This window comes from Nyctereutes procyonoides, unplaced genomic scaffold, assembly GCF_905146905.1.
Source record: "Nyctereutes procyonoides isolate TBG_1078 unplaced genomic scaffold, NYPRO_anot_genome, whole genome shotgun sequence".
In the NCBI taxonomy this organism is placed as follows: Eukaryota; Metazoa; Chordata; class Mammalia; order Carnivora; family Canidae; genus Nyctereutes; species Nyctereutes procyonoides.
Window position 1 is genome coordinate 7,710,879 of NW_026575042.1, and position 13,820 is coordinate 7,724,698.

At 45.3% G+C, this 13,820-nt stretch overlaps 1 protein-coding gene across 1 annotated transcript in view; it reads left to right on the plus strand.

Moving 5' to 3' along the window:
• The window catches only part of ITGA9 (integrin subunit alpha 9), a 335,241-nt gene that overhangs the window by 83,969 nt on the left and 237,452 nt on the right, over positions 1-13,820 (plus strand). The window contains exon 15 of the mRNA XM_055321450.1: positions 482-642. Within this exon, the coding sequence (XP_055177425.1) occupies positions 482-642 (161 nt within the window). The remainder of the gene's footprint in view (positions 1-481; positions 643-13,820) is intronic.

Genomic DNA, 13,820 nt, shown 5'->3' on the forward strand with positions numbered 1-13,820 from the left:
AACTCAACATCCGTGAATTGTTGGGTAATTGCTCCCTTGTGTTGGGCATTTTTCCCATTGCTTTATAAGAATTGGGATTATGAGCAGCCGTGATAATTTCTGCAGCTTCTAGGAATATTCTGTAGGTTCACCATGGTGTCTCCTTTCAGGACACCGACTGTGCTGGGTACAGCTAATTATTGATGTGTATAATGGTGACTCAGTTGGTAACTCATGGGCTTTATGGCAGGGAGGAGCCATGACATGTGATACACGGAGCATCACCAGGAAGGCAGGGGGCGGCCTCATTGTCTCTTGGTTCTGTGAGGATGCTAGCTGCGTGCTTGTCTCCGAGAAAGTGTTGACTTGGGGCTGCAGTCCTCGGTGCACTGGGGGGCCAGGTAGCATACGAAGTGTGCTTGTGAGCCTGTGGGGGGGAGCGCAGGTGGCCTTGTCACTGCACGTGAGTCCTCACTGATGTCTTGACCTTATTTATTGGCAGGCCTCAATTACATTCTGACGGCTGATGTGGCCAAAAAGGCAAAGGGCCAGTTGCCCAGAGTCTACTTTGTGTTACCGGGAGAGTCCGTGGGTCAGATCACAGAGAAGCTGCAACTGGTCTACATGGAGGAGACGTGTCATCACTACGTGGCCCACGTGAAGGTCAGTCCTCTTTTTCATTCTCCAGCTTTGATCTCTGTGGATGGATATTCATTTAGAACTTGTGGAAGCTACCTTTATTGTGTGTTATGTATGCTCTGACTTCTAACATTTTATTTCACAAGGAGAACATTCGTTTCTTCTTTTGAAGTTGAAGCCTGACAGCCCTTTTATTTATCTTACTGTGTTGGCCTCAGCATCTGAGGGGGAGTTATGGTGGGCCAGGAGACCAATGACACTCCCTGACCTTGGTTTGTCCTTTTGGGAGGCTTCTCCATCCTCCTCCCTCTTTGAAGCTCTGTAGTCTTCTCGGAGGACGCCACAGAAGTACATTGTCCGGGTCTGCAGTGGTTCTAGATCACACTGCACCTGATGGCTTTCTCAGTAGTCTACTACACGTTAGCTCATAGTCATGGTTAAGGCGCTTTAAAACTAGTTGGACTTAAAAACTAGGTTTTTATCCCTTGATTACTTTCTGTTTATTTTAGGAGTGCTTTTTTTTTGGCCCCTTTTCCCCTCTTACTCTAAATAAACTTTCAAATGTTTTTTCCCTCTTGAGATTGTTTGTTAAATATACTTTGCTAATTTGGGAGGTCAGGCTTTGATTAGCTACAGAGTGGCCTCTGTGTAGACAGGTGCTGGCAGGATGGGAATCCTGATGGTGCCTGGTGCTGCAGGGATAGCCAGGCACTGACCCACAGGCAGAGAGCACAGGAGATAGAAGGATCTACATGTACCCAGCACATGGTGCTTAAGACGAATGTGGGGTTTGGAGTCACACAGACCCTGGTGTGTGTCCAGCTGGATGAGTACTCTGACATCTGTGTGTCTTGGTTTTTGCATCTCTAAAATGGGCACATAGGGCAGTGTGGGTGGCTCAGCGGTTTAGCACTGCCTTCAGCCCAGGGTATGATCCTGGAGACCCGGGATCAAGTCCCACATCGAGTTCCCAGCATGGAGCCTGCTTCTCCCTCTACCTATGTCTCTGCCTCTCTCTCTGTGTGTCTCTCATGAATAAATAAAATCTTTTTAAAAACTGAATAAAATGGTCACATATACTTAAAGGACCTGACATGGAGTCTGACCCACAGCAGGCAGTCAGCATTACTGTCTGTTTGGGCCATATGGAATGGTCAGTATTCTAACATTGCTGACTTAGGACAATGTATTTTCATGTAGTTCAACCTGATATTAGCCAGTGGCTTTCTGGCCGAGAGTAAAAATAGTTCATAGCTTAGAATCTCATTCTGTTATTGAGCTGTTAGTACCAGAGGAGGAGAATAACAGCTGCTTCTTAATACTTCTGGATTGGATATAGAGAAATGCCACACACATGCATGGCACTTGGTCTGGCCAAGAGCCCATGAGTCCGTGCCTCTGAGATGCTTTTCATTGGGGCTGGCCTATGTCTCTTGCCAAGACTCGTGTTGGGGCCTGCCCAGACCAGCTGCCCTCTGGCCCTGGTGAAGGCCATTTATAAAGGGGTCCGTGCTTCTATTACATCAACCAGCCACTCATGCCTCTAGGTCTTAGATTACATTGGTTCATGGGTGCCCTTGGAAGCATGAGGCTGCCCAGGACAGGCTCACATCTGAACACTGTGAGACCTCTAAGTGCCTGTGCTGGATGTCTCCATACTTCCCAGTGGTGAGGCATCTGCCTTCGGGCTTCCTCATGCTGAGTCTCTTCCACAGATGCTTTCCTTCAGGTCTTGTTGTGACTTTTCACTTTGGCTGAATGGTTCACTTTCTTGTGGCCTCAAGATAGGGCCCCCAAGTGCCTGCAGTCCTTTACAGAGTTCACTCAGGGAACAGCAATAATGTGCTGGCCAGAGGCAGAGCTGTTTCTGTGGTGCCGTCTGAGGGTAAACGGGAAGAAGAGCAGGGCTGCCCAAGGCTATAGGCCTTGCTACTTTCTGATAGCCAGGGCTGCCAGAGTCTAGAAAATAAACATAAGGCTTCCTCATTAAATCCCAAAGTCAGATAAGCAGCAAATGTTTTTTTGTAGAAGTATAGCCCAAATAGTGCATGGGATATACTTATGCTAAAAATTATTTATTGTTTATCTGAAAATTCAGATTTAACTGAGCATCCGTTAGAAGATTCAACCATCCCGATACCCTTCACCCCACAGTTTGGTACTTTTCCATTTGATCAAAACATGATTGACGGGGGTTCCCATCCCTTGGGTGAGCTACACAGCCCCCAAAGGGGCCAGGTGGGGACATACTCTGGAGTCTATGGGGCAGCTGGTCCCCCACACATCCCCACGCAGATGCGCTCTTTGGCATCCAGATGCCAGGAGATCTGCTCCTCGCTCCCTGAGGGTGAGTCTGTGGAAGCCACCCTGAAGGAGTTTTTAAAGCAAATCACTGGACACCAGTTGTGCTAGAATGAAATTCTGGAGTGGCTTGCCTGGATGGCTATGTGAGCACAGCCTTGGAACAGATAGCAGAATTCCTGGATGGAAAGGGACATGTTTCTCCAAGGAGACAATGAGTCGTACCTAAACACACAGAAGAGACGGATGCAAAGGCTCCAAGAGTATAATACTTTCATACTCAGTTATATTTCTTCGTGAGCTTTCTTAGTTCTTCCATGATATGATTTGTCCTATTCCATAAATGTTGGGGATTTTTTACCAGCATGTGAGATAAATGTGTATAGTTGCAGATTTAATTGTAAAGGGTTCCCTCATATTGAAGCATCACTTTCCTCTAACTCTGTGTCATTGTGTAGAACACAAAAAAGAATAAAAATATCTAAAAAAATATGGAACTGTGGCTTTTAAGAAGAAAGGTAGTGTGGTCAGAAGATTTTGGAGGGTTGAGGGCAGCTCAGGAACACTGAGCAAGCACATGGCAATATGTGATGATTTGAGTCCTTTTCAGGGAGAGCAAGAGAGCAGTCCAGTACATTGGACCTGGAGAAGTTTGGATATGATTGGTACCTGGCTGTTTTCTCATACACACAGTGGCAATATAGAGGATAGAGAGACACAATTGTTGTCCAGAGGGAGAGCATTTTAAGGTTTGAGGCACATTACAGAGCTGCCTTGTAGTTTATAAAGGCCCTCATTCCTGCTGCTTGCACAAGTCCTGGAGGGAGCAGTTGCTCCTGAGCTCCCATTCGTGAAGCACTTTCCCGTGTGGCACAGGCCACGAGGGGCAGGTCTGGCTGGTCTGTCACGTGGTCCTGGGCAACCCGCTTCACCTTTATTGTAAGCCTCCAGTTCTAAGCCCGAACATGGGAAGGAGAGTCTCCACTCCATAGTAGGGGGCCGGGAAACATGGGGCCCGTTTTTCCTTCACTAGCCCATAAATCTGTGACTCTACCTTGCTGCCTTGTTTGGAATGGGTCAAGACTCATTTCATAGGTGTTCAGGGGATTTTTATTTTAACGATTAGAAGCAGATGGTGAAAAGAAACTAAGAAGTATGGCACAAACAAGAAATCTACATGGGAAGAGAGGAGGCCAAATGGTAGCACAACGGACGCCTTCCTTCACCTGGAGCAGAGTGAGTTAGGCGAAAGGCCGACTTACACCTTCATGAGTCAGTTTGCAAGGGCCTCTTAGACTTCAGTGTGTGCACAGTCACCAAGGGCCTACGTGAAGTGTTGAGTGCAGACCCTGATGCAGCAGATCTGGGGTAATTTCTAACCAGTTCCCCCATCACACCCATGCTTCTGATCCACAGACCATGCTCTGCAAAGCAAGGAGCCAGAACAAATAGGTGTCAAGATTTACAAGTAGAGTCAAAGGAGGAAGGCCATCAGCTGGCAGTTTCCCAAGAATCAGAAGCCAAGGGGCATTGGAGGGGCCAGCTGCCTCTCCCCTGACCTTGCTGTTGGGAGAGTCCCCTATCAGTGAGGACGGAACATAGTTCTCCTTGTAATGCTCTGGCTTGACTGTGACCTTGTGTGATGCACTGGTTCAGGCTGGTGCTTGCCGGTATATATACATGGGCATGGTGGGATGCATCAGGAAGGCACACACTTCTGTGGCCTTTGTGGTTCAAGAGGCAGTATCCCTGTTAAGTGGCGCTCAGGTGGCTGAGTGTTTATGGCCACCAGGAAAGTTTATTGACCAGTTGTTGTCTGGGCTGTAGTAGAGGTCCCTGGTGAATGGCCGAGGCAACCAGTGAAGGCAGACACTAATGAGCTGGCTGACTGTATGTGGTGTGGCCCAATGGCCCAGATGGCCAAGGAGGCAGCAGGCCTGGCCCTGGTTTGTCCATTGTGGAAAAACAGCTGGGGAGGCAGTGGCTCTTGTGGGAGTTGAGACAGGCAACACGGTGGGGAGGGAGTGGCAGCAGGTGGCTTCCTGGAGCAGGGACTGGGGACTGGACTGGGAGCTTGTCATCTGAGCATGAGGGCATGGTGTAGCCTCTGGTGCAAGTGGAGCCTTCTCAATGGGCTGGCTTTGTAGACAGTGACGGAAGGTAAATAAAAGTGCTCCGGCTTATCACATACCATATGGCTAGCAGACTGTGAGGCAGGCGCTAGGGGCTGGGTGTGTTTTGTTTAGGCTATCTTTAGGGTTCCCCCCCACACACTTTAAGCCTATTCCAATCCTCTTTTTTTCCTCTCTCTCTCTCCCTTCCTTTTCCCTAGAAGTTTTCCTTCCATATATGGTGATAAGTATCTCTACCGTGGAAGACTGTTTGAGCTAACACCTGCCTCCCAGGCTAGCTGTGTTTTGTCCCATGCTTTGTTCCCTTCTCAGCCCTGATGGGGCCTTCAGGATGTACAGAATTTTGTAATAAGCCCCATCCTCCTGGGGGTGCCAGGTCCATTCTCAGGGGCTCACTGTGGCTCACAGAGCTGATGTAGTGTAGGCTTCTTCCCTGGCCTCTCTGTCTCAGAGTCCATGTGCCCCAGTTTATCTTCTCTCCTCCCCAGACCAGCCCAGTTTTGGAAATCAGCTCCTTCTAGTGATGTGGGCTGGAGGTGTCTTGAGGGGGGGGGGTCTCCCCAATTGCAGGGGAAAGCCCTCGCATGTCTGCCCAGCCTCAGGGCTTCTACACACTGTCCATGGCTTACACTTCTAGCCTCATCTTCCATACCCCATCACACATGCCTTGGGCTCTTGTCAAGGTAGACTGACTCCATTCCAGGGTTCTCGGGCTCACCCCCAAGAACCCCAGCGTCCCTGGCCTCTCAGTGTTCAGAGGCCCAGTTTTTGTCAGAAGTATGTACAACCACATACCCCTTACATGATTTTTGCATTTTTAAAAAAATCTTAAACACACAGCTCCTCTGGTATTTTATTTCATATTTTTTTCTTTAAATCAGCTGACTTTTTTGTCTACAATAAAATAATTTGAAACAAATTTTGTACCCTCCTGTAGGCAGAAACCAACTACTATATGCCAAACAGAAAGTAACTATAAAAGTAAACGCATTGAAGACACAACAGTGTCCTCAAACTCTAACTGGATTTCATCGTTTGCCAGTCTGTGGACAAGCCACCCACTCTTCCTGTGTGTGAGAAGGGAGATGATGGAGTGCTAGGGAAGTGTTAAAGATGTACTGGCAACTGTACTGAACTTTCCCCCTGATGCAATCAGAGGGACTGGAAGGGTATTGACTGGGCAATAACTTTCCATATATGTGGGTCCTGATATAGTGCCATGGAAAACCATGTCCTGAGCCCTGTCTGGGAAGGCCTGGCCATGCTCTGCTTTGATTGAATACACCTCACCTTTCTTGCCTGCTGAAGGCCCCAGCAGTCCACAGCTGGGCATTGTCATGGGCCCCAGAGATGCCACTGTCAGCTGCCTGTCTCCTGGGAACATGCTCCATGCCGCCTGATTCCTGCTTTGGGGATGATAGGCACAAAACAAATTGCTCGTCCAAGTGCACCTTGTTGAAGTGACTCCTTGGTTAGCTGGAGAGAGAGATCCCAGGAGGTATCTGGTCAGGGTGGGTCCTGCCCACCTCCCTGGGAACCTGCTGCTGCTGGGAGGTGGTAGTGTGAGGTGGAAGAGTTGTGGATGCGTGGCCCAAGCTGAAGACTGAATTAGCATGACCTGTCATTGCTCCATTGTTTTCCGGCCTGTGTGTGTTTACTAGGGTGATAGCCATGCTCTGGCCTCACGTCCTGCACGATGCCTTGAGAAGTCAGCCCTTGTGAGCCAGATGCTCATGTGTGCTGGGCAGGTGAGCACCTCTTCAGGAGCTGGGGAGCAGGGCAGCAGCTTGAGTCTCTACGGGGATGGTGGGGAGAAGCCTAGGCACGATGGAACATGGGGTCAGTTACGTCATTCCCAGCTCTGAGGATCAGCGACCCCTCTAGAGGCCTTCAGAAAACTTTCAGTGAGCGAAGCCATGTGTCAGACATTGTTAAAAGAGCCAAGAATGAGGATTAATGTAACAAGGTGAACCCCCACCCCCCACCTCATACCAGACGAGGGAATATGAGTGCGCATTGGCTTTCCTGGGTAGCTGCAGATGTTCATCCAGTTGTGCTTTTATGTTGCTGGAGGGTTTTTCAAGGGAGTTCAGACCTAACATACTGCAGCTCTTTTGTTGCTTGTGGGAACAGATGGTCGGCCTGGCCTGGCAAAGGGCAGGGCATCTCGGGCCACCAGGTCTCCCCGGAGGTCGTGCCTCGGGCTCTGCCCAGGTGGTCCAGTCTGTTTCTGTTTTCACACCCAATGAGATGCCTTTAGACTGAGCTTCATGTGACAGGCTGGGAGTTTGCAGGGCCTTTGCTCTACTGAATGCAGTGGTCAGATATCAGAGGCTCTAATTTTCTTAAGTTTATGAAGCACATAGTAAAAGGAGATTAAGTTGGAGTGTGTAAGAACTCCCATGAGGAAGGGGAGGAAGGAAAACAAAAATTTCCTTTTTTATCTGGAAAGTGATTTGTTAAACCTCATCTTGATAAGTCAAAGAAATAGCTTTAAAGAAAAGATTCTAATATTTGGAGAAAAGGGATGCAGACCTTAGATGGAGGAAGTCATCTTAAAACTTATTTATTTGAATTGATAGTGTATGTGCATTGTCAAAAACATTTTTAACTGTACTAAACGATATACAGAGAAAGGATATCTTTTAGCCACTCAGAGACAACCACGATCCCAATTTTCTGCATGTTTGTCAATAAATACACAAAGTTGTGTGCACACATCCCCTTTATACATGGATGGCAGTATGCCGTGGCACACTGTTGTGCAACTTGCTTTTTTCTTTTAGAATGTCCAGTTAGATGGATAAACAGATTTTGGTAAATCTGTACAATGGAGTACTACTCAGCAATGACAGTGAACTACCAATGTACACGATAATGTGTATATACACATGTATATAACATGCGATTTTATATATATATATATATATTATATATATATATACACATGTGTGCAATGACATAATGAATCTCAAAAGCATTCTGCTAAGTGAAAGAAACCAGACGTAAAAAGCTAGTAGTACAACAGTTCCATCTATATGACATTGTGGAGAAGGCCAACCACAGAGACAGAAAGCAGATCAGTGGCTTTAGGGGCCAGGGATGGGGAGGGTTGGGGATGATTAACTGCGTAGAGGCAAGAGGAACCTTTTCACGGTGTTGAAAATATTCTGAAACTGTGGAAGGAGCCTCGGTGCCCATCGAAAGATGAATGGATAAAGAAGATGTGGTTTATGTATACAATGGAATATTACTCAGCCATTAGAAACAACAAATACCCACCATTTGCTTCAACGTGGATGGAACTGGAGGGTATTATGCTGAGTGAAGTAAGTCAATCGGAGAAGGACAAACAGTATATGTTCTCACTTATTTGGGGAATATGAATAATAGTGAAGGGGAATATAAGGGAAGGGAGAAGAAATGTGTGGGAGATATCAGAAAGGGACACAGAACATAAAGACTTCTAACTCTGGGAAATGAACTAGGGGTGGTGGAAGGGGAGGAGGGCGGGGGGTGGGGGTGAATGGGTGACGGGCACGGAGGGGGACACTTGACGGGAGGAGCACTGGGTGTTATTCTGTATGTTGGTAAATTGAACACCAATAAAAATTAATTTATAAAAAAAAAAAAAAAAAAAAAAAGAAAATATTCTGGATCATGACTGTGGTGATGGTTATATGATTGAATACATTTATTAAAGCTCATCAAAGCATTTAGTTAAAATTGGTAAATGTTATTGTATGTAAACTATATTTCAATCAAACTTATTTTTTTAATGGATCTTGGGAAGTCATTGGAGAGGGAGACACATCATGAGAGACTCTTAACTCTAGGAAACAAACTGAGGGTTGCTGGAGAGGAAGTGGGGGGCAATGGGTTAACTGGGTGATGGGCATTAAAGATGATGGGATGAGCACTGGATGTTATATGTAACTGATGAATTACTGAACTCTACCTCTGAAACTAATGATGTACTATATGTTGGCTAGTTGAATTTAAATTAAAAAAAAAAAAAAGGATCCTGAGAGTTGTTCCATATTGGTGTCTGCAGTTTCCCTGTTATCTTTCATGTCTGTATGGTATCCTGTTGAAAGACTGTCCTTTTATTTATTTAACCTGGCCAGGGGATCTTTTTTTTTCCCCCCAGGGTATCTTCTAAATGCCAGCTTCACGTTGACTTCACCTGGAGTCTGTAGATTAGTAATCTCAGTTTCCTTCTCTAGATGTGCTTCAGATCCCTTTTTGGAAAACCCTTAACCTGCCTTGGAAAGGGGGATGGCCCTTAAACAGGAATGAAATGTCCCTTCCAGCTTCAGCCATTTTGTCTTCCTTGTTTCAGGCCTGTAGTGTTCTGGTTGAGGGTTTGATAGGGACCCTGAAGAGGACAGATGGAGGGGCCCTGGTAGTCCCTGAGGTGGCCTTGGACATATGTTTTAGGGAGGATAAGCCTTTCAGCTGTGGAGTGCCCAAGGAAAACTGGGGATATCTTTCTTCATTCCTGCGGTTTAGCTTTGTCCCTTTGGCAGGTCCTCTTTGGCCAGAGGTGGCATAGGTAGCCCAAATGTGTGCTAAAGTCATGCTAGAAAGTAGGGCAGGGTAAGTGGGGAGTTCAACCTCAGGTGGGTTGAACTGATCTATGGGGACCTGCCATCATTGTTGAGCTCAGTTGGAAACTGCTCATGTGATGCACTCTGGTCATCCAGATGTCACTAAGGAACTGGAGGTGGGGCTCTGGAGATTGTGCCTAAAGCCAACCCCCAGAGTGTAGATACTTTGACCACTTCCTCCAGGAGACTGCGTCATGCATAGTTGGAGAGCAAACTGGGGAGGGATCTCGAATTTAGGGGGTAGAGGGGTAGATATTCTACATGGGTGTTGATGTCCTCTCTGGGTACCATTTGGCTATTGATTTCTTTGTTGGGTCGAATGAAGTCTGCATTTGGATAGTGCCACAGAAGACCTTATGACTGGTAAAGGAAGGTACAATCATTATAATATAGTGGCTTTGCCCACCTCACCTTTTTTTCCCTGGAAACAAGGCTGGTATAAATACAGAGCCATGGCATTGACACTAAAAGTTTTATCATAGGCTTTTTTCTTGTACTTTATCAATTGTGAGTGAAATTTTCATTTTAAGAGACAGCTTTCTGGGTTTAGTATGTTATGCATACCCTTATAACACTAATATTTTTCTGAAGTCGCACATGATAATGTGTTCTGTCTTACTGGTTTTGTCCTGGTATTTGAGATATGATTTTAAAGGATTTAAAAAAGATTTTATTTATTTATTTGAGAGAGAGAGGTAGGGAGAAAGAGAATGAGCACACGAGTGGGGGGAGGGGAAGAGGGCGAAGCAGACTCCCCGCTGAGCAGGGACCCTCATGCGGTGCTGATCCCAGGACCCTGAGATCATGACCTGAGCTGAAGGCAGACATTTAACTGAGGCACCTAGTTGCCCTGATTTTAAAGAATTTTAAAGAAGGATTTTCTTTACTCCTCAAACCTAAAGCTTACATGTTTATTATAAGAGTGATTTCATTCAAAGTAATCATCTTAGTAGTTCCTGTTTTGGAATTTCCTCCACGGTTTACTCACTTTTTTAAAAAAATTAAGATGTAATTGACATATAACATATTAGTTTCAGGTGTACATAACAATTTTCTCTATGTATACATTGCAAAATGGTCACTACAGTCACTACAGTAAGTCTAGTCAATATCTGTCATCACACAGTTACAAATTTATTTAAGATTTACTCTTTTAGCAACTTTCAAATATTATTGACTATAGCACATGCTGTACCTTACATCCCCAGGACTTACTTATTTAAGACTAGAAGTTTGTACCTTTTGACCCCCTCCACCCATTTCACCTACTTGCCCCGCTCCCCATCTCTAGCAATCACCAGTCTGTTCTCTGTGAGTTTCGTTTGTTTTCGATTCCACATATAAGTAGATCATAAGGTAGTTGTCTTTCTCTGACTTATTTCACTCGGCATAATGCCCTTAAGGTTCATGCATGTTGTTGCAAATGGCAGGATTTCCTTCCTTTTTATGGCCGAGTAATATTCTTGTGTGTTTGCCTGCATACATGTGTGTACACCAACAACTTCTTTATTCATTCATTCATCGCTGGACATTTAGCTTGCTTCCATCTCTTGGCTGCTATAAATAATGCTGCAGTGAATGTGGGAGTTACAGATATCTTTTAAAATTAGTATTTTTATTTTCTTCAAGTGAACACCCAGGATTGGAATTACTGGATAATAATAGTTCTGTTTTTAAATATTCACTTTTAATTAATGATAAACTTTTGGAGTTAACTTGAATTTTAAAAGCAGCAGGATTTCTCTGTGATCCTCTCTAGTAGGTAATAGTCTATTTGGGAGAAAAATGAGGTGTGATAATATCAAAATTAGTAAAGAATTTGGTAAGTAAACCCCCTTTAAAAATGCTTCTCACTAAAAGAATTCCCATGATATTTGGAGTAGTAATAATGGAAGCTGCAAACACTAGTCGAGCATTTATTTAGTTTGTGCCAGTTATTATCCATGACTACTTTTACTATTCATTTTCTCCTCATACTAACATGAGAGATAGTTCCTAATTTTGGCCTTCTTTGGGGGATTTAGAAGACCAGGCAAAGAGGTGTGAAGGAACTTGCTCAGTACCTTAGAGCCAACAAGGAGCAGAGGTGGAATTTGAACCCAGCAGCATGGTTGCTAAGGCTGGGCTCTTCACCACCACACTGTAGCCCCTCTCGTAAGTGTAAGCCACAACTAATGAAGCACTTTTTTTTTTAAGATTTATTTATTTATTCACAACACACACACACACACACACACACACACAGAGGCAGAGACACAGGCAGAGGGAGAAGCAGGCTCCACGCAGGAAGCCTGATGTGGGACTCGATCCTGGGACTCCAGGATCAGGCCTTGGCTGAATGAAGGCAGGCGCTAAACCGCTAAGCCACCCGGGCTGCCCTAATGAAGCACTTATATGCCAGCTACTCTTCTAAGGGCATTGCCTGGGTAAAGAGGGCATGTGATTTGCCTATGGTGGCAGAGTTAGCGAGAGCCTTTATTGGGATTGGCACATGGCCACCACAGGTGGCAGCTGTTGATGAGCATATTGTGGCACAGTAGTGTGCTGGTACTTAGGGGAAGGGACCTGACCTAGAGCATTTTGCCAGTTTCCCTGGTGTGAATATTCCCACCATGGCTGATCTCATTCTATCAATGGGACATCACTGAATGTAGCATTAGGAAGAAATGCACCATAGCATACTACTGTATAGTATTTCTGGACAGTGCATGAGAGATTATGTAGATCTTATAACCTTAAGAACATAGATAACAGTATAGATATAAGTAAATGATTGAAGATAAAAATAAATAAATAAATAAATAAATAAATAATACAATAATTAGGAAGTGATGAGTTTTGAGTATTTATTACCCACCTTTAACTTAATATAATTCATTTGATTATAAGCTCATGCAATTTAATAATGGCGGTTATGACCACTGGCTCATGCACTTTCTGAAAATTGAACAGTTGGCTCTTGTAAGCCTACTGCAGAACGTTCCACTGGCTATGACCACTGTGTCTGCTGTGTTTGTCTCTAAGTTGATCATATCACTCAAGTCCTCCCTTACACACAGATGTTTGATATCAGTCTTTCATTCTTGTTTCCTGTGTTTTTTTTTTTTAAGATTGACAAATAATAGGAAAGTTAAATTTGTGAGGTTAGTTTAACCACTAGACCACAGCTTTTATATTTGTACATTTGGTTTGGAAGCACTCTGCATTTTAATTGAAAATAGTAGATGGTTTAATGGTTTCCATTTAAAATAATAAAAAAGATTTTATTTAAATTTATCGAGGTAGCCATTCCTCCCTCCCTCCCCCATATATACGCTGAGATTCTTCTGTTCAGCAGTGCTCTACACACCAAAGAGTAATGGGCTGATTATTGAGTTGTCTTGGAGGAGGAAGGGGCCTGGTGATGGGGAGAGTACTTCCAGTAGGCCGTTAAACCGTGTCAATCCCCTTACTTCTAGAGACTGAGTTTGGCCCTGTCCTGATGAGTGTGGGGTGGGCTGGCTGCTCCGTGAGGTTTTCTTGCATGGTGATTTGATCAAGTAGAAACTTTGGCCGGGTCCTGCCCTTTCCTTACCAGTTGTGCTAATTAGAAGCAGCATATTAAGGTGGCCCAAATTGTACTAGTGTGCTATTCTTTGTTGTCCCTCCTGAGGCATCCATTCCCAAAGCCATCTGGAGAGTTCTCTGGCCTAATAAGCGAGCGCCACATGAATCAAGAAGCAGCAGGCCTAGAAGCCACCCTTTGTGTAGTGGCTGGTCCAGAAGGCCCCACAAACCTTCCTATCTCTTCCCAAGTGAGCATTTGTGTCTGAGACATGTCCAGCTCCATGTGGGAGGGTCCACAGTTGTCTCTGAATGAAGGTGGAAAGGCTGAGCAGACCCAGCTAGTGTCTACCTGCAAAGGCAGTGAACCATGCCACCAGGTTGCTGGGTACCCGGCGCTTTCTGCAGGGTGGTTGCAGGTGCCTGGAGGGAAGGGCTCAAACCCAGACTGGTAACAAGAGTCCTGTGTTTGGGTGGGAGCTACAGTAAGAGGGAAGTGGGGGAAGAGAGCTGCCTTTGTGCTGTGCTGCATGTCAAAATAGGATATGGATAAAGACATCTGTCAGAGGGTGGTGACTGCTATCTGGGTAGGGGCAGTGGGGGGAAGGGGATGTCC